General features: G+C 33.1%; 3 protein-coding genes across 5 annotated transcripts in view; all 3 read right to left on the bottom strand.

The window, feature by feature from the left end:
* Positions 1-4780, bottom strand: part of LOC102590144 (N-alpha-acetyltransferase 35, NatC auxiliary subunit) — a 41435-nt gene extending 36655 nt beyond the window's left edge. The window contains exons 1-4 of one of the 3 annotated variants that reach the window (XM_015313876.1): positions 4516-4779; positions 3463-3530; positions 3028-3183; positions 2782-2949 (exon numbers count right to left, since the gene is read on the bottom strand). In XM_015313876.1, the coding sequence (XP_015169362.1) occupies positions 2782-2949; positions 3028-3183; positions 3463-3530; positions 4516-4633 (510 nt within the window). In that variant the 5' untranslated portion in view covers positions 4634-4779. Of the gene's footprint in view, positions 1-2781; positions 2950-3027; positions 3184-3462; positions 3531-4515 lie in introns of all 3 variants that reach the window. The other 2 variants (XM_006358256.2, XM_015313877.1) reach the window with 2 other exon arrangements.
* A 1968-nt stretch (positions 4781-6748) lies between these two features.
* On the bottom strand, positions 6749-9880 carry LOC102593390 (heptahelical transmembrane protein 1-like). The gene is made up of 4 exons (XM_006358266.2): positions 9485-9880; positions 9004-9096; positions 8051-8108; positions 6749-7598 (listed from the first exon to the last, which is right to left on the bottom strand). Exons 1-4 carry the CDS (start codon positions 9772-9774, stop codon positions 6912-6914), a joined length of 1128 nt encoding a protein of 375 aa, XP_006358328.1. The 5' UTR covers positions 9775-9880; the 3' UTR covers positions 6749-6911.
* A 5828-nt stretch (positions 9881-15708) lies between these two features.
* Positions 15709-24398, bottom strand: SPS (sucrose-phosphate-synthase). Its single transcript, NM_001288314.1, is given in 14 exon segments — positions 15709-16307; positions 16382-16509; positions 16831-17769; positions 17874-17936; positions 18048-18101; positions 18916-19092; positions 19197-19328; positions 19419-19532; positions 20239-20937; positions 21121-21184; positions 21499-21740; positions 23600-23689; positions 24124-24306; positions 24309-24398. Coding segments are annotated over 13 exon segments (3165 nt in total). The 5' UTR covers positions 24309-24398; the 3' UTR covers positions 15709-16027.
* Between the last annotated feature and the right edge of the window lie 3239 nt (positions 24399-27637).

Consider the following 27637-nt stretch of genomic DNA (forward strand, 5'->3'; position numbering starts at 1 on the left):
AATTGGATCACTGAAGAAGCAAATGGTACTTTTGGATGCTCTGTTTGGAAGACAATCAGAAGACTGTGGCCATCTTTTATCCCCAATCTATCCTTTAGGATTGGGAATAGGGTGAAAACCAATTTTTGGAATGAACTCTGGTTAGGAGAAGAGAATTTGAAGATCATGTTCCCAGATCTTTATATATTGAGTCTACAACAGATGGACACTGTGGCACAGGTGTGGAGCCCTCAAGGTTGGGATTTGATCTTTAGGAGGGCTTTAAATGACTGGGAGATTGACAGAGTAGCAGAATTACTACAAACACTTAATGCATTTCCAGGTGTCACTGAAGGTCCTGACACTCCAATCTGGAAAATACAAAAGAAAGGGATTTTCACTGTGAAGTCTTGTTACTGGAGTTTAAATTCTAATCAGACTATGGAAATGGAATGGCCTTGGAAACTAATTTGGAAAATCAAGATCCCTCACAAGGTTTCAGGTTTCACTTGGTTGGCAATCAGGAAAGCATGTCTAACCCATGAAGTGTTACAAAGAAGAGGTATACAGATTTGCTCAAGGTGTTACATGTGTGGGGAAGAGGCAGAAGTTAACAGTCACCTTTTCTTACACTGCAGAACAGCTGTAAATCTGTGGGACATGTTCTTATGTATACTTGGAGTTAACTGGGTAATGCCCAAGACTACTTTAGACTTGCTGAGACAGTGGGAAGGAGTGGGCAGAAGAAGAAGATCCAAAGAAGACTGGTGGAAGTGCATCCCAGCCTGCATTTGGTGGACATTGTGGAAGGAAAGGAATGAAAGATCACATGATGGGAAACTTAACAACACTCAAAAAATCAAGATGAATAGCTTGAGCTTGCTGTATTTTTGGTGTAAACAGGATTTGGTGGGGGAGGTAGATAGCTTAGTGGATTTTAGAGCTCAATTGTAAAGTTTTTGCCCAGTTTCGGCTTTTGAAACTACCCCCTGTGGGGTTGTAAATCCCACCTCATCATGCTCTGCTGATGTGTTTTGACGTGAATATAAAGTTACCTTTATCAAAAAAAGAAGTGAAAAAACTTCTCAAGTTCAAAAACCATTTTTAATCCTAACATGGAAATTTTATTAATGGTTCAGTTGCTAATTTTCTTACACTAAATTTCTAATTTCCTTTTCCTAATCGTTAAAATATAATATTCTCTTGCCAATTAATATCACTTCGCCAACCCTTCGGGGTGGCCCAGTGGTTGGGCCTGGGACTTCCATGTTGGAGGTCTCAAGTTCGAAACCCCTTGCCAGGGTTTGCCTCCTGGGTCGAGCTCATCGCACCGGGCTTGCCTAGTGCGGGTTACCTCTCCTATGTGGTTTGCGAGCTATTGCATAGGAGCGGGGGTTTTACCCTGTGTGCACCCAAAGGGTAGCAACTGCGGGTTTCCCTTGTCATAAAAAAAAAATTAGTATCACTTCGCCAACTACATTTTATTATATAGCGATTAGCGCCATCCTCTTCAGCATAGAGCCTGTATAACACAACGCATGAAGCGCCTCCATGCCTGCCGGCTGCCGCGATGTGCTGCCTAAACAAGGGAAAGCACTAACGTGCATTCCGCATAGCTTCAGATCTTAACCATCTTATAGCGAATCTTTAACAACATTGTCGATAAGATCATTGCTAAGATACTTGCCAATAGACTAAAGAAGTCATTGCATGACACAATGTCAGTTTCTTCGAAGGCAATTCTGGAAGGAAGATACCTTTTAAATATCACTTGTGGGAAGGAGCTATACAAGGAGAAGCTGGATAATAGAAGACATACGATCGTGTGAATTCAGACTTCTTTAACTTAGCGAGGACGAACATGAGTTGCAGAGAGAGATGGAGGAAATGGATTATATTCTGCATATCGACAGTGAGGTTGCCCGTTACCAGGAGCCTCAATGTTTTCTTCGCTAGCTCTAGATGCAGGGGAACATGCTATTTCCAATGTTATTCTCCCTGGTAATGGAGGCGCCAAGTAACATGATGCACAGAGTGTTACAAAAAGATACTTTAAGGGCTTCACGACTAGTGTGAGGGGAAGGACAGCCCAAGACTCTCACATGTACTGTTTGTAAATGATACCCTAGAGTGTGTTTATGAGATGGGTCACAGTACAACATACGAATAGGAGATATCGTGGTTCCAAGTGTTACCCAACTGAAGATCAACTTAAGTAGTGTGAAACTATTCCAACATATGAGGTGGACAACATTGAACAAATCACGTGTTTTCAGTTGTAGGATCAGGTCACTACCCACAGCATAGAGCATACAAGGTTTGCCACCACGATCTTCAAATAACAATCGTGCAATTTGGGCTCCAGTATTAAAAGATCTACAAAAATGCTTCTTTAACTTTCTTCATCACTATTTTACGAAGAAAGTGAAGGGTAAATGTTTCAGTCCCCCCTCCTAGGTGCAGACATGGAGAACGCACCAACATAAGTTTGCATTTAGAAAAGGGCTACCAAGATTTGTAAACTGTTTCCAGAAATATTATATGCATCAGTTTTTTGTTAGATAACATCAAGTTTTTTTAATAAGTAAAGGTCAAGTCTAATAAGGTACCAAGATGGTACTGAAGCAGTACAGGACTCATCTACCTTCCATACATCAGGCTAAACTATCATATTCATCAGTTAACTAAAATAACAAATAGATCGCATTTTTCACCTTTCCCATAGAAGATTCAACTTGTCAAAACTATGTTCCATGAAGACACGAAATGATAAACATTAATGAGAGTTGCGGTGGTGCTTACTTCATTTGTGCGTGTATCTGAGACTGTGCAGACAACCGCATTGCAGGTTGCACGCATGACTCTGCAATATGAATGTAGTAGCGCATGTGATGACGCCCTATCAGGCCTCAAAAGGTATAAGCAAGAAAAAACAGTTTGAGCCAGTGAACAACCTTTATGCCATGTTGCCTGCATTCCCAATATATATCAGCCAAAGAAAAACTTCTTGCTCGACTATAACCGCTTTGTGTAAGAAGCCAGGAATACCTCACAAGCAAGAAGATGATCCATGATATCAATGACACGTTGCACATCAACTGTTTTGTCAAAACTCAAAGGAATAGGAGCAGCACCATACTCAATAGCTTCATCTACTGAATAGTATGTGCGTACCATGCCTGAATCCATCTTTGGGTCCATTATCTAGTTCAAATTACGAAACATGTAAGTGCAACACAAAGATAGAGAGTATCATCATGAAGGAAAAAAACAGTTCATCAATGTATGACAAAAAGTAACAACATATCAAGCAGGATCTAGCAGATAAGATCCAGGAAGTCTATACCACTTCATACACAAAACTGTTACCTTTGTCAAAAATACCACTTCATACAAGTATCAAGGAAAAAGGATGATTGGTATCATCCACAAGATAATCATAGAACTGAAGAAAAAAACACAAAACTGGAAACGTAACATTACCTCTAATGCTGACATGGCAGCAAAAAGATTAAAATTTTCCGCATGTATCAGCTCTCCATCTCGAAGATCTGGGACCAAATAATTTGAAACAAATTCACATAAGGCAAGTTTCTTCCTTGAATTACACAGATGTAGCATGATATTTGACTGCATAATGAATAACAAAATCCCAAGACCACATCAAGCTCACTAGTTAAATTCATAACTTCATCAAAATTCTTTCTTTTCCTTCCAACCCAAATGCCGCATCCAATACAATAATGCAAACTTCCTCCCCATAAAAGGCACCCAATGTTGTGGCCTTAATGGTCAGATCCCAACAGAGGTAAAAAGATTGGGCTTTAGGTAAATTCTTCCCATTTGCCTAAGTCTTGAGGGGTATGAATGCATAATTACCCAGCTGGTGGGAGGTAACACCACCATTTTCAAAGAAAAAAAAAGAAGGAAATGTCCTCTCTATAAGGATATTACGGGCAATTTTATAGATAAAATGCTCTTCTTCAAAAGCAGTCTTTGTATTCAACAAAGCTCCTTCTACTTCTCGTATTGTTACATCTCCCAATCTAATTGAATAAACGAATCGCAATACACCCCTTTTAATGATCCCAATTTTTTTCTCAGCACATAAACATGTTTCAACAAAATATATAACAGATTGCAGCAATAAACTAACACCCATGGTACCATACGTGGTACCAGGGGCGGACGCAAAGGGTGCAAGGGGGTCCAACTGAACCTCAATTGTTGAAATTCTACTATGGAAATAGGGTAAACAATATGTTTTTTCCATAAATATAAATTATTGAATCCCTATGGCATAAAAATTGTTTCTTTTTCAATCCTTTATTTGAATTCCTGACTCTGCCACTACTTGGTACTTCAGTAACATGATAATAGCTAAAACAACATCAATATTTTCTAGCTCTACTTTAACCCCCCCACCCCACCCCACCCCCTCACCCACACTTCCTTATAGCATCACATTAAAAACTCAAAACTTGAAAACCCAATACATTGATATAAAGGAAATAAAGTGATTAAAGAGAAAGAGACCATTGCAGGCGAGCTGAAGAACAGATGAAGCATCAGCCCAAACCGTTTGTTCACCAGAAGGAATTGAAGGGCAAATTGGTACTTCTCTATCTCCTTCAGCTTCAGAAACATCAACCATGTTTACCAAAGTGAAAAAACTTATCTGGGTATGCGCTAAATTGTGTAATAAGCTCAGAAAGTTGAGATTCTTGAAATTGAAACAGTGATTACTATCACAGTTTTGGCCTACTATTGCAGCAGCAGGGAAAGAGAGGAAAAAAAATGAAGAGAAAGAGAATTGGTCTGATTAATTTGGTAGGGCAAGAAATGGGTCGGATCCTGTTGGACATGGACCTTCACGACCCGACCCGACCCGATTATGTTTTCCATCTCTCTTGAGAAAAAGAAGAAGAGAGAGAGAGAGTATAAAAGGATATATACAGGAAACTACATTTCTACTATAAACATTTCTATCATATTTATTTATTTTTTCTATAGTTTGAAATAATTATATATTAATCTCACTTATTAATAGCATCATACCAGATTGCAAGTCAGATACACACACATATATATTTTGCTATCGGCTACACTGAAATAGGGAGAGAGGCAAGCGAGAGAAGGATAGGGGGAGCAAGATAAAAGGGAGGCGAACGAGATAGTTTACGCATTTCGGATTCATGCGAATCACACTAGATACATGTATTTGCGATATCGCATACATTCTAAAATACAAATACATAGGAAGACAGGCGAGCAAGAGAGTCAGATACATGCGAATTCACTTGAATACGGTGTATCTAAAATAAATTACACATAATTTTGATCCATGTATCCGAAGTTCAAGCTCTGTTAGGATTCAAAATATTGAAAACTCGCTTAAAGAAAAATAATTTACTCTTAAACTAGTTAAATTTGTGTTGTTTGCCCATACATATAAGATCTATTGGATGAGGGCTGTCAATGGGCCATTATGGGCTTTAATCTGATTTTAATTGGGCCAGACACATTTTCTCTAGACTTTATGATCCAAGTGAATAGACTTGTTCTTTGTTGAAATTCCCTTTTAGGGAGAAATGTTATAATAACATATTTGGTGAAATTCTATAAATGGAAAAAAATCTAAAGAGAATAGAGTGTATTCACATCTTATTACTATCTTGTGAAGGCAAAAAAGACTGCTTCCGAAGAAATGTTAAGGAACCAAAAATTACTAGTTAGTTCTATAGGAGAGGTTCCTTGAGAAATGAAACTATGTGGAGTTTAAGGTGTGATTGCTTTAACATCTTATGGTCTTCTTATAGGAAATAGATAATAATTATTATTGTAATTTGTATCTAAAGAAATACATTTAGCGACGGATTATTAATTTTTATTTTATTTTTTATGAGCTATTTAGCGACGAACTTCATCATCAATTTCATAGTGCTATAGTAACTGTTTCAAACTCCACTTACTTGGAGCTTTTCTACATCTCTTTCAAGAGTAAAGAGTGTAACAATTGAGGGCTCAAAATTATTAGTTTTTTTTATACTTTTACCCTAGCTATTTTTCATGTATTTGGAATTTTATATACTTTTTTTTTAATTCAGTGGCACTAGTTGAACATTTTATTTTTTTTACAGATTACTTCTATTTCGGGGGTAGTCTTTAAATTTTTCCCTATTACCCTCTAATAAAAAAAATGTGGATCAAAGTATTTTTAACTATGACCTATTTTCATAAGACAAATCTTCTTAGAGAAAGTTTTTTCTAAGGCATTTTAGTACTATCTAATTAATTCACAAGACAAGTTTTTTAGGAAATTTTGCATGAGGCATAAGTTCAGTAGACATAACTTATACCTTGGGGCATAGGTTAGGTAAGCATAACTTGTGCCTCAGAATATAAATTCAGTAGTATGATTTTTTTAAGGCATGATATATTAAAATTGAACTCATGCTTTGAGACATAACTTGTATCTCGAGGCATAAATTAAGTTTATGAACTTATTAAATCATAATGAGTTAGCCCATTTGACAAAATATTGGTCCATATTTGTACAAAACATATCAAAGCCCAAAAATATGATTATATGTATTCTTACTTTAATATTTCTTCAAATGAAATAGTAAAAAAATAATAATTAATAGTGACAATCACTAAAAAAATCTTAATCTTTAATTCATCTTGAAATTGTATACATTAGAAGTTCATTACATAATATAAATAACAAATGAATGATTTTTCCTATATCTAAAAAGATTAAAAAAAAAAAAAAAAACCTTCACACCATGTATAACACAATGCAATGCCTTACATCAAATTTTTTTTTTTCAAAGAAATACAAATAAAAAATAAAGTATGACAATCATATTCTTTTCTTTCCCTTTTTTTTTTTCCTTTGATAAAATTAAATCATAGTGTATTGTAATTTATTATGTGTCACACCTCAATCGACTCCTATATTCCAAGAACACTAGTGCAGCACCATAGTGTGACAATGCACCTAAAATCACAAATACATGAAATATTTGATGACTATGACCAGCTAGGTCAAAAAATCCAGGTCTCCATCTCTCCGGGATCCGCATAATATAAAACATAGTCCCGATTAAATAAGACAATGCCATTGCCAATTCATACGCTAGCGTGACATTCCTTTCTGGCTCATCCCAATTCAGTACTACTGCATGAACCGCAGGTATCAGGCCGAAGAATCCCATAGACATGAACAAAACAGCACGGAACGATCTATACTTCCCGGTCGAAAACACGGGGGATAGGAGGGTGATGATGGTGCAAATTCCCATGATTGTGATACCACCTAGGTATACAATTTGCCAATGTGGTGAACATTGAAAAATGTAGTAAATTGGTGGGAAGAATGAGGTGATTATCATGACTGTGATTCCAACATAGTCCATTCTCAACAAAAGGATGTTTAGCTTGTGTGAATGGCAACAAAAGAGGTGACAAATGCTACTTGAAAGTAGACAAAACATTGAACCAACTAAGAATACATAAAATGGCCATGTTGTTTCACTTTGTATACTCTTTGTTGACATCATGTTATCCAATTGTAAGTGTTGGTCCTGCTTTAAATCAATTAGTCTAGATGGACCCTGAAAGAAAAAAAAAGGTTTATATTAGGGAAAGTTATATATACATTTGTTCGATCGATCAAAAATATTTATAGCTCGTTAGCGAATATACATGTATTATACATTAATAATACATATATTACATATCTACCAGTTTTTTTTTGCGGACAACCACTTAAGTTAATTTTACTGACTTTTTTCTCATATATTTGGACGCTTGACCAAAAATGATTATAGTTACTAGACAAATATATATTTATACATTATGCAAACGGGTAGTTATGTCAATTTTCCTAGTTTATATATATTGTCGATATAAATAAATTAAAATTATTGAAAATGTAACTTAACATGTTATAACTTTTTTTATTATTATTATTTATATTTATGTTTCATGTTATTTTTTTCTTCCTTAATTAGAATTCAAGAAAATGAAATTGATTTGTTTAAAAACAATTTGGAAAGTGACTCACTTGGAAAAATTCCTTTGAATTGTTAGAGGCATTTGCATCACCACTCATGGGAAAGTTCCTGCGAGATTGAACCAAAATTTAATAAATTTATCATACAATCATAATAGATTGAAAAGGAAATAATGATAGCAAAATAGCAAGATGAACAATACAAAACAAGTCACGTATAGTAGTAAAAATAGAAGAAAAATTAAAGATGTTGTGTGAATACTAACTAAAGGTAAGATAAGACTCTACTACATACGACTCTTCTGACCTAGTTTTCGACCTTCCTACCCTAATCTTTAAGATAAAATTAAATTATTATTTTTTTCTTTTCTTTTTTCTACTTTCGGAATTGACATAAATTCCCAAAAAAAATTGTTGGAGGTTGTGACAATGACTTTAATGAATCATAGAACTAAATTATTATTATTTTGTTTTTTATATATAAATAAAAAAAAAAGGGCACGTATTTATGGAATGTAGTTGGAAGTTTGATGGCCAACAACACCATAAAAGCATATACTAAAAATTAAACTACTATTCAATCAACCAACTTTTCAGATAGTAATTAAAATGGACCAAAAGTGTCTTTTTAGCTGTCACTAGGATTATCTCTATAAATAATTCAGCTTTTTTTAAAAATAAAAATTGACTTTTCATACTAGTTTTGAAATTTAATAGTAGGAACTACTAGACTTATTATTTTGTTGGGAAATTAGCTAAAAAAAATTATTAGTCAGGTGACCTAACTTTATTTTATCTTGCCTCAAAGTAATACTAACACTTAAAAGTTTATCTCTTTTAAGTCACTTAAGGAATAATGAGTTTTTCGGTTCGAAATCTGGATATAAAATTATCTTTATTATTATATATGAAGTGTTTTGTTCTAATATAAGATTTTGCGACACAAATTGAAATTTTGTCAGATCTCAACATAAATATTAGATAATAGAATTTAGGTGACTTACCAAATAAACATAGTCATGAAATCAGAGAGTTGAGGCACTTGCACTACATTTGATAAGGTTAGTGCCACAAATAGAATAAATCCAAGTAAATGCCTGCAAAATAGAATTTTAAAAAAGTTTAGCTTTCTCTGAATTAGGAGAAATAAACCAAAAATAAAGAAATAAACATATGAAGAAGTTGAAGGGGGTTCAAATCTACTCTATATATATTCATAATAAGTAATTTTAATCATATATAAACTATGTAGTTTTTTGTCAAAAAAGATTAAGATGAATCCCTCGACTCTACGTAGCTCCACCCATGAACAAAACCTAATAGTTTTGGTGCAAAAATCCACTTAACATGTATAACTAACTTATCAAGAACATAGAGCTATATTTTTTAGAATTCAGAATTTATAAACTCAAAGTTTTAGCTCGTGTCATCGGAAATAGAAAAAATCCGTTGAAAATGTAATGAGAGATAAGATAAAATACTTACGTCCAAACATTAAGAGTTTCATTATGCCAACGAAAAATGCTTAAAAGAGCTTGTTTAATAGGCCAATTAGCTCTATAATAATTGAGAATAAACTCATTATCCTTCATATAGCCTGGTAATTCATCATAACAAACCAAAGGGTAATTATTATCATTATTATAATTTTCCCCTTTCTTTGTTATTTTCTCAATACTCTTCTTGCAATTTTTGTTTGCAATATTTTTCTCATTTTCCTTTTCTTGATTCATATTTTTTCTCTTCCAAACAGATCCTTTAGAGCTTTTGATCATTTCTTCTTTAAATCAATGTGGAATTATAGAAAAGGAAAAAAAACTCTTTGTTTTCTTTTGGTTTTTTGAAGGTGTGTTTGGTTGAGTAAATAAGTGAAGGTTTTTACTTTTTAGGGTTATGTTGAAAAATGTAAGGAGGAGAATAGAGTATTTATAGAGTTTTTTTTTTTTTTTGGACTTCTAAGACTTTTAATAGTTAGGTCATCAATAACTTCTTTGACATGTTATTTTGATAAACCACCCCATTCCAACACACACAACTTTTTTTTAAAAATAAATAAATAAATTTGGTACATATGGCATCTAGATTTTGGGTTCGATCCTCAGCAAAGTCGTTCATAATATAAATTTTTTTTTGTGAAATTTCACTGGATATGTTGATGTTGTTATTGTTGTTGTTTGTGGTATCTAGATGTTTCCTTAATGGGGTAAAAAGAGCTAAAACGACATTTATTTTGAGACAAAAAGAATAGTTAATTATATCTTGAACTAAGGAGATTTCTTTCGATTATATATATATATATATATATATATATATGCACAATGTGTACGTGTCTTGTACATGCTTGAAATGTAAAAATTAAATAGTTGGGGTGGGGGCCTATAGTTATAATTTGATTAACTATTGTTATCTCTGATTGATTTATATTATCTGTTTTTTTATCTGTTGTAATAAGTAATCTATCGTATTTTAAAATTTTAAATCTCACATAAAAGAAAATATGTATTATACTTTGAGCAACCTACCAAAAAATATAAATTTTATTTAAACATTAAATGTGGAAAATGAGATGATTATAATTATAAGCCACGTAGAGATTATCTTTATATAACGGTTTTTGATTGATTTGTTACACGTATGGATAATGGTAGTTAAGATGAATAACTCTTGAGTATTTAAGGAGACAATATAACAAATTAAACGTTTAAGCAATTTCTCTTTTCTGGGATAGTGATACTCCAATCGTTTTAAATTATCTATCGTAATATTCTTCTTTGTTTCATGTTTCTTAAAAGACATTAATTGGAAGGTTTTTATTTAAAAAACTATTTTGCTATTTGAATCATCATAATGTCACCACATAACTGTAGTATTATTTTTTTCAAGAACAATTATCATTAAGAATAAAATGAAAAAAAAACAATTAATTTTGTGTATTAAAACAATAAATAATTGGAAATCATGATAGATATTTTAATTGAGATAGCAGAAATATTTTCCCTTTTGTGGAAAAAATAATTAATTTCGATATTGGTGTATTCTTTTAATTATGTGAGATGCTTAACAAAAATATTGAAAGAAACAAACGTCAAAATTAATATAATCATGAATTTTAATGTTAACTTGTGTGTTCGATTGGTGCCACTTAGTATATATAGTCACCATTTACCACCGCAATGCATCCTCCAAACGTATGTTTTTATGCATAGGTATAATATAAATACTTAAAAAGTATTTTTTTTATATTGTTGCGCGGGGTCGTCGGACCAACTTCCACACATCTCAATTATTTTATCGATCTAGTACTTCTTAACAACACACAATGGCCGGAGTGAGTGTCAATTAATATTCCTACACTGAAAAAAATACATTTAAATCTTCTTAACTTCTTCATATATATATTTTGACTTTTTAATGAAAATTTTAGATCTGCCGCAGCCAATATAATTACAAACTACTTTCAATTAAGTAATGTTCACATGTTGAGTGTCCACCTAGTACTTTGAATATGGACATATATTTAAGAGTGGGAAATGAGCAATGGGTAGATGAAAATTTTCCTACCAATTTTGGTTGAGGAAGCTAAGCTAATTTTTAGCTTCAATTTTTCTTTACTCAAATTATAGTGTGAAATGCTTAGAATATGGTTCTTTAAGGCAATATTGAAAAGTATAATATTGTGATACTTGCAATAATAATATAGCAAATAATGATTAGGGATTAATTAGTACTTTTGGTTCCTTAAATATTTGTGAATATGTATATTTAATCTTCAATGACTTGAAAATATGTACTTTTGATTCCTTTGAAAATTCTCAAATTCATATAATTATTAACTGTTCCACCATTTTAATATTCGTTTATTATGTTAAACTACTTGTATTTATTATTATTCCATATATAGGATAATATAACATATTTTCTGCACAAAATGGACAAAAAAACACATATTTTAATTAATTAAAAATAAATATTTTAAATTATATATTACAAAAATCAAAATCAGAATTTATGGCAAAATTATGTTGCTTGGTGTGGACAAGTGGCCAACAGTTGGAAGATTTTGCTTACTATATTTCTTTTGTTGCCCTTAAGAAACTTCAAATCTTAACCTAAATTATTATTTTTTGAACAAGTGGAAACTTGTTAGCATCAAATATAACACATTCATAAGGTTTAAATTTGTGTTAACTTTACAAAATTTATTATGACTTTTTATAAGTGGAGACAGAATAAAGTATTCATAATTATTGAATTATCCGATGCCTCAAAAAAAAATGAGGTCTTCGAAAATGGTTAAAGTAATTGAATAGAAAAATCACTGTGACTACAGTTTAGCAAAATTATTCCTATGAGTTTGAATCTCTTTGTTCAATTTCAATCTCAATTAGTTCATTAGTTTGAACGACCAATTGTTCTTTAAATCCTCGATTCAAATAGCAAAAGTTATCGAGAGTAACTGATTATAGATACGAAGAAGTTACTCAAAGTGTAGGTTTTTAATTTCTTTTTTAATAATATATATATATATATATATTTATATATAATAAGAGATAGCTTGATACACTAAGTTTCACACATTCACATAGGATTCGAAAAAGAGCTACACCCATGAGAAAATGTATACTTGATCTTTTTTTTTAAACTTATTTTTTACCCCTCTCTCACCTTTTTGCTCTCTTAATAACTCAAACTCATAATTTTCGAGTTGAAAGTGAAGAATATTTATCAACCGAGCAACTCCCTCTTATCTATACTTGTTCGTATGACCTTATTATACCAAAATTTAAAATATGGAAGTACAGGACTAGGCATCAACCCATACACACAGATTTATTACTTATTTGTTGTCACTATTTTTCTTTTCAACGGTATTTTTATATTTATAGTTATTCAATCTATTTTTAAAATATTTTTCTTGAGGCGAGAGTCTATTAAAAATAGTTTCTCCATCTCATACAAGAAGGGATAAGATCTTCGTACACTTCACTCTCTTCAGATTCCACTTATGAAATCATACTGAATATATTAATAATAAAATAAGGCTTTGCAAAATGGTTAAAGTGCAAAAAGTGGGATATATTACAAATTTTCATAAAATATATAATTAAGAAAAATGTTTTTTTAAAAAAAATCATTTTTATGTAGGTATATTTTAGTATCCATAAAAGTCAATCAATCTCTTTTCTAGAAAAAGAATTATTTTATATTAACAGATAATAAAGATTCAAAATCATTGAGATTCGAATTTTGAAGGCGTACGTGTGGTATAGATGGGAGTTGGGTAATTAATAAAGCAAATTTCTTTGTTTTAAATAGAAGAGTTGACTTTTTATTTAAAATTTAAAATAGTAGAATTTAAGTTATGGACATTAATAGTGTAAAAAAGTTCTTATATTATTACTCTTTTGGTTTCAATTTATAAGTAGGTAGATAAAAATTTAAGAATAATAGAAATATTTTTGAAATTTATGATTTAAAATAAGTAATAATAAGTGTTTGTGTCGCTATGAATCATCTCAATAAGAATTAAAATAGAATTTTAAAGTTAAATTATTACTTTACTAAATATAAAAAAATGTGTTATTCTTTTTAAGACCGACTAAAAGAAAACATCACATAAATTATATTGATTCAACAAAGATGATACATTTTAATTTATAACAACAAATTAATTATCATTTTTATCATATTACCACTTATCGTTTGTTAATAAATTTGCCTATATTATTTGTTAAGCAATTTGATAATGAATATAAATATAATTTCTAAATCGTCAATGCATAAAATTTAAACTCTCACAAAAATAATACAAAGTTGTCCTTTGTTTTTCCTTATAGGTATACCCATAAAAATATTGATGGCAAGCCATTCCATGTTCATAATGTTGGAAACTTCTAGCTACTTTAATGGGGAAAGACAAATTAAGGACCACAACAACATTGGGTTGGAGGTGGAACAAGAGAAAAATTACTATGCGGATTTAAGATTTATGAATTCAATATTTAAGATTCTTAGTATGAAACTAGTTATATTTTTTAAAATTATAGGTTTATATAAACTTTTTATGAAAATTTTAGTAGACTTGTACATATAAAATATGTATGCTTCTTTAATTGTACACTTTGGCACCAATTATAATATGAATGGAGATTTCACGGCTTATTAAAGTTAATGTGTATAGTTAAAGAAAGTGATATATTTAAGTGATTAACTTATTTACGTAATAAGCATTGGAGAACACATGCAAAAACTTTTACAAAAAAAAATGAGCAGAAAGTGTGATCTTTATCATGTGTTTAGGTGCTCAATCAGAACAATTCTTAATTCGAGTATACTATAAATAAGATTTACCTGACAAATTTAAAGGTCTTTTGATTATATTCAATCATGTTAAATCTATATATGAAGAAACTTTTAGAATGGCGTCAAATAGTGGTTCAAGATTAATGATGACATAGATGATAGGACGGTGTTAAGACACTAATATTAATGAGTCATCCTTGATGATTTTTCATTCCTTCTTTACTGAGCGTCTCTTTTTACTGAATTTTATTATTAGAATTTTTGATTCCGTCACTAGTGAGTGGGGAGAGAGAGGTGCCTTCTAACTAACAGCTAACACATACTATTTGGTCATTGCTGGCAAATCAGTTGTACATGAATTGACTTCCTTAGCTGTTTTGATTATCCCATTTGTGCTAGTCCAATGCGTGTCTTGCTTTCACACTTCAAAGCCCATCACTTTCATTATTACACATTTGGTACTAGTTATTAGGAACAAAAGATAAACTAGTGGCTGGACCATTTATTACGACATTAAATGATAAAAACAACAAATACTCAATATAATATCGTAGTTTGTTCCTATCTCGTGAAGGTAGAGAGATGGTTTCAGAAAGAAAAAGACATTAAATGATAAGACATTTCTTTATTTAAATAATCCACCGAAAGTTAGATAGTGAAGTTGAATTTAATATCGCCGCCTCCCCTAATTAGGATCTATTTAGTAGAGTCCGACGTTAGTAAACCTTGTGTGTTCATTTATTTGTTTTTTGTTGCTCATGAAATGTGATTAAGTAGTCCATTTTTTCAAGTTGTAAAGTAGTTGAGCTTTAAATTTGCATCAAAACGTCATCAAATTTGGACGGTCATGCTCAATGAAAAAGAAAAAACATTTCATGTTTGTTTCTTTGGAATCGAAAATAGATCCTACGACTCATATTATCAACATATCTGAGAAGGGTAAAGTGTACCATATTCTAACCTCAAAATAACATGTCTAAGAAGGATTGAGCATATGCAAACCTTACTTCAACCTTGTGAAATTACACCGAGTATGTTGATATTGTTGTAATTGACCTGGTGAAAACAAAAAGACCAACAAAGAAGATATGGAAACTTATGGTCCCAAACTTAAAAAGTTAGGAAGCCATTTCAGAACAACATCTGGTGAGATAGATAGACGTCCAATCCTAATCCTGCAACAGCTAGTTGCTCGGCCTTAGGATCTCAGACTTCAGACTTCAATCAACCCCTTCGAACTCTTCAACGTTGAAACAGTTAAGAATTGCTAATAATTAACAAAGGACTAAAGTAGCATTATATGAAACCAAAACCGTTATTTATGAAATGTCAAGTGAACCTTTCTTTTACATAACGGACGATCAGATGAGCCGATCCAGAGAGTTGAAAAATCTGATAACCCATCGATAATGCCTTCCGATGGATGTATATGATAATTTACATGATCAGGCATGTTTATAAGTTGAAATTTATTTCTTTTTCTCGATGAACCGGAACAGGTTCTGTCGAATGTCATATATAGCAAAAGAAATTCTATAACTTTACAGCACTGGTTCTTGCATAAAGCTTTTATGTCCTTTAAAGAGGATCAAAGGACTCATCTCATTTTGTAGTCTGTTGAAAAGTATTAACAGCTTCAAAAGACAAGCCAAATGGATGGCCATTCTTTTCATGGCATAGTCTTATAGCTCATATAGGTTTTTGACAATCAAAGGGGGAAGGGTATTATCCTTTGAGTACCGCTAGTTTCACCAGTAAGCTACGGATTTCGGTGCTGCTACATTCCTCGTCCGCTTGGATGACATTAGGGCTGTCGAATGGTAAAACATCAGATAGCGGGTAATTCCTATTACCGTGAATTAAGCTGCTTGCATTAGTGCAGAGTCCTTTCATTATGACAGCCTTGCGTAGACCACCGATCAATCCTTCATAATCAGTATCACCACTTTCTCCGACGAAAACCACCAACTTCGACAAGTCCATTCCCCATCGCAGATATAAGTACCTGTAGACAATGTTACAGACATTTAAATAACAATCCCAAGTATCAAAACATACTACGAGTGGACAAAACATTACCTGAGTGCTTGGGACCGAGATGCCAGTACAGGGATCACATTAATCCTACTCCCATTTTGACAATAAACAGCGTGACAACGAAGTGCCTGAATTCGCATTACTTTTCTAAGCTCTTTAGCTGGAGGAACCTGCAAAAGCAACAAAATACAATCACTGAGGGTGCAACTAAAAATCCTATTGACCTGCAATTGGATTATAATGTCAGATGCTTGGAGAAAATAGACGTCAGATGTTTCAAAGAATATCTAGCACAAGTCTGAATCAATAACTTGCTTGATGGAGCAGCCAGAGTTAGTGAAAGCAGATTCTCGAAGAGAAAAATAGGAAAGCTTTTGCTACTGCATTGAACCGCCCGCCCCCAGGGATAGGAGGTGTGATCAAAGAGTCAAAGAAGTGAAATTGAGAAGGAAAAAGGAACACCAAAAGATGGAGAAAAGAAGTCAATTTACCGTCCCAGGCTTGCAGACTTTGAAAGTATAGCAGTAGTCAGCTGAATTGTCTTCATCCTCAACAACAATGTGATCTCCATTTTCACCATTCTTATCAATGATAGAGGCGGCCCAACGCACCAAAGTCTTTCTCAACCCTTCGCCCCCCCAACGATACTCAATATGTGAGTGATAGTACAAGTCAACTACAAAAGGATTTTGCTCAGAATGGAAGGACGAATAATAAAGATCACCACCACTATTGCATATGTAAGCATCAAAATCAGTAGGATTCATGCCCTCTGAAAGCAGGAAAGACTGTACTTCTGATATATTGAAAGATGTAGCCAGGATAAATCCAATGGAACCTTCTGCCCTTTCCTTCTCTACAGCCTCAAATATCTTTTTCACACTTCCAGAGAGTCCTGAGCTAGCATCACTATCCACTGCAATAACAAAAATATGTCGCCTCCTCCTAATCGCTGGGAATTTACCAGCACCAGGGTTTTGGTCTGCCTTGTCTGACGACCAAGATTTTGATGTGCTCTTCAGTGCACCCTTAGATAAGGACAAAACAGCATTCTCTAACTTGCTCCTTCGAACTTCGGGGTCTAATGTATTATCAGCATTTTCTTTATTGTCATTCTTTTCCCCATCTAATGAAAATCTCAAATTCAGAGATATATCATGAATATCTCTCAAGGAATCACTAGGTGAATCTGTTTCTGAATTTTCATCATCATCATCATTGGATCTCAGCCAGCGTGGTTGCCTTGGTTTGCAGCTAGCTATCCGGGATAGATAAGTTTTACAGTGCTCGGGCCATGAGAAAAGGTGGATATTTTTTAATCCATTTGCCCTGCATTTAGCCCACAGTTGCTTATCAGCAACCAACTTCAAAAGAGCATCAGCAATTGCCTGCTGATCATGGGGATCCACTAAGAGACCATTGTCAAGAACCTGCAAAACAACGAAAGATCAATTCGAATCTAATTTGGTTGGAAGTTTGTCAGAACATAATGGAAGTCATCAAAGGCAGACATGAAATAAATGCAACAGCATACCCTATGTATATCAACAGGTCCTCCATTTTTTGTGGCTACCATTGGGAGACCATAAGCTGCTGCCTGTACAAGGGAGATAAAAGTGCATAGTTCAACAAAGAAGACTCACCAACCTATGATGAAGAATAACCACACCACCAACTAAAGCTTGAACCACTTAGTGAAGAAGAATACCTCAATCAAAGTCAGTCCAAAAGGCTCAATAAAAGCTGGATTAATAAAAACACCCTGTAAAAAGGAAAAGAAGTATCTTAATATTGTTAATCTAAGTAAACCAACAAGCATGCTACCATAATATCTGTATTTCTTCACCTACGTATGATGCCATAAAGAGGAGCAAATACCCTTGTTTCATGCACATTTTTAGAAATAGCTGAACCAACTTTGAGAACATCATCAAGTACTATTTAAGATTTTTATGCGGCATGCCACACTTTTAAGAGTTGCTCTTTTGTCACTACTATCATGAGATAATCCTACCGGTCCTTTCTATCTATTCGTTTAATTAGATGTGCCTTCAGGTGGGCACATGAGAAAGAGAGACATGTTAGGACTCATCTATATTACAGGATATATGAGGAAGAAGATGCCAAACAGTCTTCTCCACGTTCTGAAACTGGCAAACCCAGATAATGGCTTCCAGGCAGTTCCATACTCAGGTCCACTTGGCCTATTGGACACCCTCAATCTAATTTCGCTTTCCATGTTGCATTAAATTGGTTTCTATATTTCACATTGACTCAAAATCATTACTTATCTAATTGACAAGTAACATCCTCCTGTGGTTTCTTTGTCTTGGTATAATCTACTCATGCACAAAATGAGTAATGATGCGTTGATAAAATGCGAAGTAATTGTTTCATATGCCATGGGATACTTTCCACATATTATCTATTGGAAATAGAATAAGAAACACTACTACATATAAAAAATAATGGGAACATATTCAACCAAGAAGTGCCACACCCTATGCGTACAATCAATGAATACAACTAAGGGAGTGAAAGAACAATGCACTTGAAATTAAAATGACAGACGGTACCTTAGTCTTTGCAGCAAGACGGTAGATATCAGGAACATCTGACTGCTTGTGGTGTTTAGGATAAGCTACTTGACCATAAAGATCATACTTATCTATCATCTTCAAGATTGAAAGAAGAAGTGCAGAATTGGTGCTAGACATTTCGTCGATATTATCTCGATTACCCATTATCAAAGTCTGCAAAAAGAAGAAAGGAAGGAGGAACATCAATTGCACTGCTAGCTCAGCTTCCCTGCCCATAAGGCAATTGACCTATACCACTGGTGTAAACTCAAACTTACAAGATTAGCAAGCTCTCTCAATGGACGACATTCACCAAATGCTTTCACTAAAGTAGTGAGGTTCTTCTTGGGATCAGGCCTAGCAAGTGCGAGTATCATAGGCTTCCTTGGATTAGAAAAGAAGCGCATAATCTAGGAAAAGGAAATCACATTAAAAATTAGCAAGAATGCAGAAAAAGTGGAAGGCCACTAAAAGAAGAGAAAAATGGTGTTAATGGAAACCTCTGCCCAAATAGGTGGATCCGGGGTCTTTCCATCTTCACTTCCTTCTGTTTCACCATCCATGTCACCTTCATGTGGCACAATATGGTGAAACTCCATCCCAGGAGGAATTACCTGCACGTGGATGCTCAGTTTATCACAAGAGGCTATTTAGAAAATTGCAAAAGAAGAAACTCAAGTGGCCAACCATTTCAGGTAAATACAGAACAGGAAAAGGCTGCGAACCTATTTTTACTTGAAGGTTTACATCACAAGTTGTATGGTCAGCTTGAAGAAAAAGAGAGAAAGTCAAGTTCCATTACTCATCAAAAATTCCTTTTCACCAAGATATGAATATCAGACATATAACTATTACTAATGTTGCTGAAATAATCCCGGATTGTGAAGGAAAAAGTTTCTTAAATTACTCATCTAATATTCCTTTTTGCCAATTTATGAATAATAGGCATATACAAGTTACAACTATTACTAATGCTGCTGAAAGAATCCTGGATTATGATGCAGGTGTAATTATTTCACATCACTACAAATAAGACAAGTTCAAAAAGTTAGCTTTGGCGTAAAAGTTCCCTTCATAATCCAGGATTCTATTTCAAAAAGAATCCTGGATTATGAAGGGAACTTTTACGTCAAAGCTAACTTTTTGAACTTGTCTTATTTGTAGTGATGTGAAATAATTACACCTGCATCATGAACAGTGGATGTTTACCTATTTCAGAAACCACTGAACACAACTGGGATCTCAATATTCATTGGATTAGTGACATATCCAACTAGAAAGTGAAAGTAGATATTAGCTTATAGAGGATCCAATACTTACAGCCATACGAGGCATAAACCTGCCATAACAGCTGACATTGCGCTTTATCCTTGCACGTAACTTACGCTCTAATATTGGATCAAACCCATCATACAAACGCCATTGCTCGTCAATCTCCTGTCTTGTACTAGTGATGACAATTTCGGAAGCATCAAGAGTTAATTCTTCAGCCTCTATTCTCCGCATTATCTTGTACGTTGAGTTTATTTCATCCTTTGACAAACGACCTTGTCGCAACAGTTGCTCCAACTTATCTCTACCAAGCGAGTGACCAGTGAAAAGCATTGGTACATTTAAAGCACCCGACAGGAGAGCAGCTGAGTCGCCAGCATCAGCATAATGTCCATGTATGGCAACAGGCCACACAGGATAGCCACTACCAATTTGCTCACCAAGAACTTTGGACATTTGAATAATATGGTTAAGTGCACCATCAACAAATTCGGGAATATAGGGCCATAGCTGTTCTTTTGGAATATATTTCTCTCTTGGTCCAAAAGGAATGCGAATAATATAAGCACCACTACTCTCCCCCATCTCAGTCATCAAGCCGTCTGTACTTATTGGTGTCAGCATCTCTGTCGGCTCACCATAGCTCCAATCTACTTCTGGTGAAGATACTTGTCTAGTAAGCAAGTCAACCCGATATACACCTGGCATCGACCCTAAGGCCCTCGCAAGTTCAACAACATACTTCACCTGAAAGGAGACATAAAGATCATAACATCTTCTTCAGCCATAGAAGACAATCCGAAGGAAGGAAAACAATATGGGAGGCTTTCCAATGGCAAGGAGCAAAGAAAGATGAATTTGCATAAGCAGAAAACCAACGAGTAGTCACTACTCAAGAAATATAGTCAAAACGCATGGAAGTATAATCACCTGACCACCAGTATCAGAATCCCGTCCAAGCTCCATATTCTCACCCCGAATTAAACCATGTAAACTGCAAGAATGTAGTGTTAATAACAAGAAACCATTAGAAATAAGAAGAAAACCATTAGACACAGAGGCTGCAACTCTTTAGTGAGACAAAAGTTTCAGCTGAATGAAGCAAGCAGCTAGATGCTCTGAAGCTCCTGAATCCTGTTGCTTAAACAGGAAGATCAGACTAAAATTTGAAGAATGGTCCCTCAAGGTTTTTTAGGAACAAGGTCAAAATGGTATTTCATATTTCCTCTTCAGGTATTGCACTGGAAAATGAAGTAAGTTTCCCCATTCAAGTTCATCACACAATACTACAGGAAAAGGTAGACTCACCTTATAAGCACGATATAAAGCTTCTTTCCTCTCTGCTGACTGACCCATGCTTCCATTGTCTCGACAGAACTGATTCTAGGCAATCGGCCTCTGGTACTTTCACCATGAGATGACATGTCAGCGACTATATCTCCTTTCTCTCCCTCAGATAGATCCTCTGACATATCAGCAACTGCTTCTCTGCGACCTCTCTCACGTTCTTGACGGCGTTTTGCCATCCACTGAGCTTGCTCTCCCTCAAGCTACATAAATACAAGGCTAAAATTTGAGAAAGTAGAACATATCTATACTTCATAAAACACCATGAAATGGCAACACTTATATAAATGATCTATATAGAATGATTAGACTACATGGTAGTGGGACCAGTAGTGCAGAAGAACACAACATATTACCGACTACGGGAACTGAACAAACTAACAGGAAAGCAAATTAAAACCTACGTGAAATTTTACGAAATTGAAGTAGCAAAGATTGCAATGTCTAAATCATATTTATCTATATAATAAATTGAGTAATATTAAAACTATAGAAAATGACTTCCAAATGAGCAATCATTAACAACAAATTTAATGTTTCTAAAAAAGCCGTATATTACTCGTTATTTCCAATTAATATTGGAATGAGACACAGTTGATGGTCTGTATAAATCATTATTTACATGTTATTTTAAATGCATATTGACAAATATAGGTTCCCAAGTATAGAAAGCAAATATTCTAATACATGGAACAAAGTAAACAGTTAACCTTTCCATTTGATATAGCAAGAGATTGAACAAAGTAAGCATATAAAAACAACGATGAAAATATGTAGTCAATTACATCAACGTATCCAATTGTCAATCATGTTCACCGTTATACTGCTATTTTTATTCCCATGGGTCAAATGGTGGGAAGCTGAAAAGTTGAATTTTATTTCAGCCAAGCCTTTGAATTATTTTATATTTATTTTTTAAAAAGAATCAATGTGACAACTGACAAGTATGTTTAACTTTAATTATGAGGTACTCTTTTATGTTGGTAATGAAATGAGTCTGTCTAAAGTAGTGAACTAAAAATTCTGAAACGGAAGTGGATCATCAGATATTCCTTAAGCCAGAGAAGTTACACAAGATTATGCGGCTACCTAGCTAGCACACAATTCATTTCACAAACTTAGATCTACTTTCAACAAATAATTGTATAAATTAATTTTGAGTCAGGAGAAACTAAAATGTGCAAGTTAAGCAGGAAGCGAATGGCAACAAAGAGTCTAACTAAAACCATAACAGCATATTGACAGTTATACACTACTATCCCACGTCCGTTCTGATGCATCTTTTTCCTTGCATCATTTCCCTATGAGGAACAAAAAATGGAGATGGAATCGGCCTTCGAGTTCTTGTCCCTCCTAATCTAGCAGAAATTAATTCATTTCTCCCTCATTAGGAGCTGTCAGTTCAGCTCAGCATAAGCTAAAGTTACAAAAATCAAACAAAGATGCGAAGAAGATGGTCTTATAAAAAAAGTAAAGAAATAGATAGTTATCCCCATTAGCTAATTCATACTATATTCTTCCAGTCTTTAAAGATCACTCAAAGGTTAAATTTTAGAAATGGTGGCTGATTATGCACGATAGATAGAAAAAGAAAGAGATGAATATAAACCAAAAGAAAAGAGCAATGCTGCTACGTTTTCTATTTGAAAAGGTAAGATAAAAGGGCAATGCTTCTATAATTCCTTCCACAAATTAAACAGTTGTGTGCAAAGATCAAAATCCCGTGTCAATTGTACAGAACATGCAATCGATGTGAATCTGGGTCCATTAAGAACACTGAATTCCCTTTAACAAAAAAACGTCCTTCCTTTTTTTTCAATTTTTTTGCGTTATTAAGCTGTGTTTTTTGCTTGAACATAACAATTCCAACTTTCCCTGTAGCTATACAATACTGAAACTATGAATCAACCACCCGAAAAAAAATAAAAAATATTTGATATGTAAAGTTGTAAACTGTCACAAAATTCAAATCTACCCATTTTCTCTACACGAATAATTTACATAGAAAAATAACATATAAACGCAACAAAAATTCTCCAATTGAACCACACAGACCACACACCTGCTTTTTCTGGCGAGCCAAATTCCAAATCCTCCAGCACATATTCTCCAGCCTAGTATTCCTCTCCTGCGGACTCCGAGTAGCTTGTGCCTATTTCATCCATCAAACAAAAATCACACACACAAAAAAATCGTCAAAATTCAACTACACAACGCAATCAAACAAAGCAAATCAGCAAAAAAACACATTGATACAATTCCAAAATAACATAAAAACGAACAAACAGCAAAAAAATCCTCAAAATTCAACTACACAACGCATCAAAACAAAGCAAATGAGCAAAAAAACACATTGATACAATTCCAAAATCACATAAAAACGAACAAACAACAAAAATTCCTCAAAATTCAACTACACAACGCATCAAAACAAAGCAAATGAGCAAAAAAACACATTGATACAATTCCAAAATCACATAAAAACGAACAAACAACAAAAATTCCTCAAAATTCAACTACACAACGCATCAAAACAAAGTAAATCAGCAAAAAAACACGTTAATACAATTCCAAAATTCAACTTACTCGGATCCACGAACGATGCAAATCAGTCTCATCGAATCCAGTAATAACTTCCTCAACAAAGTACCTCGTCGGACTAAACCTCCCTCTTTCTCTCAACAACAACGATGACTTCTTATCATCTAGCCCTGGTCCTACATCCAGTATTGCCTCTAAGTAACTGTTAATCCAATCGTTTCCCGCCATCTCCTCCGCCGTGTGCTAGAGAGATTAACGGAGTAGAAAAGATGTTTCTAGATTTATGGAGGTGGTGAAATGATAAGGACAGTGAGAGAGAATTTAGAGAAAAAAATAAAAGTGCTAAAAATGCAGAGATTCTAACAAACCAATAGAATAGAATGCTAATATGCTAATTTATAGGAGATCTTCTCTAAAAATATTTGTCAAAAAATAGAGTAAAATCACTCAAACTTTTAATAATAAGAAAATATATTATATTATTTTATAATTGAATGGGTTGGACTAAGAATTGACAAGTGTGAAATGTTGTCACTCATGGTACTACGGTTGAAAATATTTTATTTGGAGACGATAATGGTGCATACTAAAGATATAATCAGTAAATATGTCAAATTAACTGTATATAGTGTTCATCTGAGTGTGAAATGATAATAATGTATACGACATATATATTGCGTAAATTCAATGTGTTCGACTGAAAATTGATTAGTGTAAACGGTGACATTTATGATGTTACTGTAGAAAATATTTTATTTGGAGACGATGATGGTACATATGGTAAATATAATTAGTAAATATGTCTTGTATAAATTGTTTGACTGAGAATTGACACGTGTGAAGTGTTTATTCATGATTTCACTGTAGAATTTTTTTTTTTGGAGACGATGATGGTTCAGATATATTCAATAAATATGTTGTATAAATTAGATGTGTTCAACTGAGAATCGTCGAATATGAAATGAGGTGTTACAACATCTATTACTTTATTCATAAAATGATGACAATATAAATATGTTATGTATTTTTTAACCTAATTTGGATCGAAAAAAACTTATTTGATGATCACCGCTAGTCATCAATACTTGCAAAAACTATTAAATTATCAGATCTCTATCATAGATTGGTGAAGCGCCTAAATTAATCAGTTTCTTCAAGTTAATATAAGACGTCACACAAATATCCTATGCAGAAAAATGTCTTTCAAATGTATATGATATCGATTTAGAAGGAATGAGAGCTTACCATTATACTATTCAGGACTACAAAAGGATGAGTGTTCATCTGTTGAATCAGAATCAATGGACAGGGAAATGACTTCGGAGGCAGTCAAAGAAAACTACAAGAACTAATTTTTTGACTGTATAATTTATAGAAACGACTCAAACTTGTTGCCCTAATAAAAATAGTGTTGTAATTTATCTTAAGAAATTTTAGTGATTTTTTTAATACAATAAATATGATTTCAGTGAAAAAAATCTAAATAGAATGAGAATAATTATTATATTTATTATTCGGTAAAACTAATAATCCAGGGACAAATTATAATTTACATCAAATTTAGAGGTGTTTTCAATACTAGTCTATTTAAAATTTACATTTCCAACATTTATTAGTGGAAATATTTATTAAAAATATTACTCTTATTTGATTATATAAGTGTTTTTTTTAATGTGTTTTCTTTATTATTCATTGAGAGTTGTGTAAAAATAAAATAAACTTTTAAAAAAAAATATTGTCAACCAAGTAAATAGGTACAATTATTGAATGAGGTGATGTAAGAAGAATTGTATTGCATTCATTTTTCCTTTTATGGAAGGAAATTGCATTTGAATGGAACTAAATTCATCAAATCAAAAGTAAGATTACATGAATGTGGGAAATAAAAGACTTAAAAAGAGCCCGTTTGGATTGACTTAAAAAAATTAGTTTTTAAGTTAAAAATAAAAAATCAAACTGAAATGACTTTTAAGTCGAAAATAAAAAGTAGGATCTGACCTATTTTTTATTTTTGACTTATTTTAAATTTATTTTAATTCATTTTTTATCTTGTCAAACACTTTCTAACTTATTTTAAGTCAATTTTGACTTATTTAAGTTATTTTTTATATTTGTCAAACACTAGCAGAAGTCAAAAATCAACTTAAAAGAAGGTTTGACCAATTTTTAATTCAAACCAAATACCCTCAGTGATATTTAAACAAGTTATAGGTAGTAAAATGTTATATAATATATACTATAATTAATAAATATTTAATTTATATATATCAAATAGAAAAAATAAATACTAACCCCATACTTTTAATTTATTTTATATTTTTTTATAATAATAAAGAAAAAAGGTCAAATTTTAAAAATGAAATAAATTATGTTAAGAGCGTCGTCTAAAAATAACTAATTTGATTTTAATTGAATTTTAATACGAATATTTCTACGAGAGAAACCGTGCAAAAAGCTGCAGTTCCAAATCCCGTGGCGTCAAAAAGAACGTACTTGCTGTAAAATTCCTCCACGTAAGCAAATGAAATGTTCACTTTTTTGACTTTTTGAGAAAATTGAGGGCGCATATTGTCAATTAGTACAAAATGTGGGTCCTTTAACGCAAAATAAAAAAATTGGTTCTAGATTTTTGGGGAATAAAATTAGGATGATTCTTGTTTATATGCTCTTTTAGATTTGCTAAACTTCTATTTGACAAAAATACCCTCATTTATTGTGGGTCCCATTTATAATTAACATCAAATCAAATTATTGTCCCACTTTTAAATTTTTTGAAATTATTCTCTATGTCTCTATCTATAAAAATGTGTTATTTTTAAGAGGAAATTTGGTATTGTCACGACCCAAAAATGGATGTGATGGCACTCGTCATATCCCACCAAGACAATTCAGCCTAAAACCCAATTAATTAGATAAAGTGCGAAAATAAAACAAAGTTCAATAACAATTACTATTATGAAAACAAGTCAACTTAGTTCAATCCCCAAAACCTGGTTGTCACGTGCACAAGCCTCTAATGTAAATACTAGAATTGAAATAAAATATGCAAATCTCAAATAACGTTGTCCTTCAAGTAAAAACAAAATCATAACCAGGATTAAGAAGGTTCGCTGAGATGACAAACAACTACCTCTCAAATCTCTACAGAAAGCCTCGGAAACGAAGAGAATGGAAGGTATCACGAAGATCCAGGCTTGTAACCTACAAAAGATTGTAGAAGCAAGGGGTGAGTACAAAACCATACGGTACTCAACAAGCAAACCTCTAAACACAAGATAAGGGAACAGAATACAGGTACTCCTTACACCCCATCCTAACCTCCACAACTACAACCTGCATAAAACCAGTCCAACCTAACAATACACACTTTACAAAGCATACGACTCAATAACAATAACATATTATATATTCTCAATAACACTTAATATCCATCAATAACAAGTTTTACAGAAAGGAACTCACAAGATCAGCAACACACAAGATCAAGTTCATCAATGATAAAAATGTGCAATGCAATGAAATGCAATGTCAAGTATAGTGATGCATGTCTGACCTTACA

This window comes from Solanum tuberosum, unplaced genomic scaffold, assembly GCF_000226075.1.
Source record: "Solanum tuberosum cultivar DM 1-3 516 R44 unplaced genomic scaffold, SolTub_3.0 scf00272, whole genome shotgun sequence".
NCBI classification, from domain to species: Eukaryota; Viridiplantae; Streptophyta; class Magnoliopsida; order Solanales; family Solanaceae; genus Solanum; species Solanum tuberosum.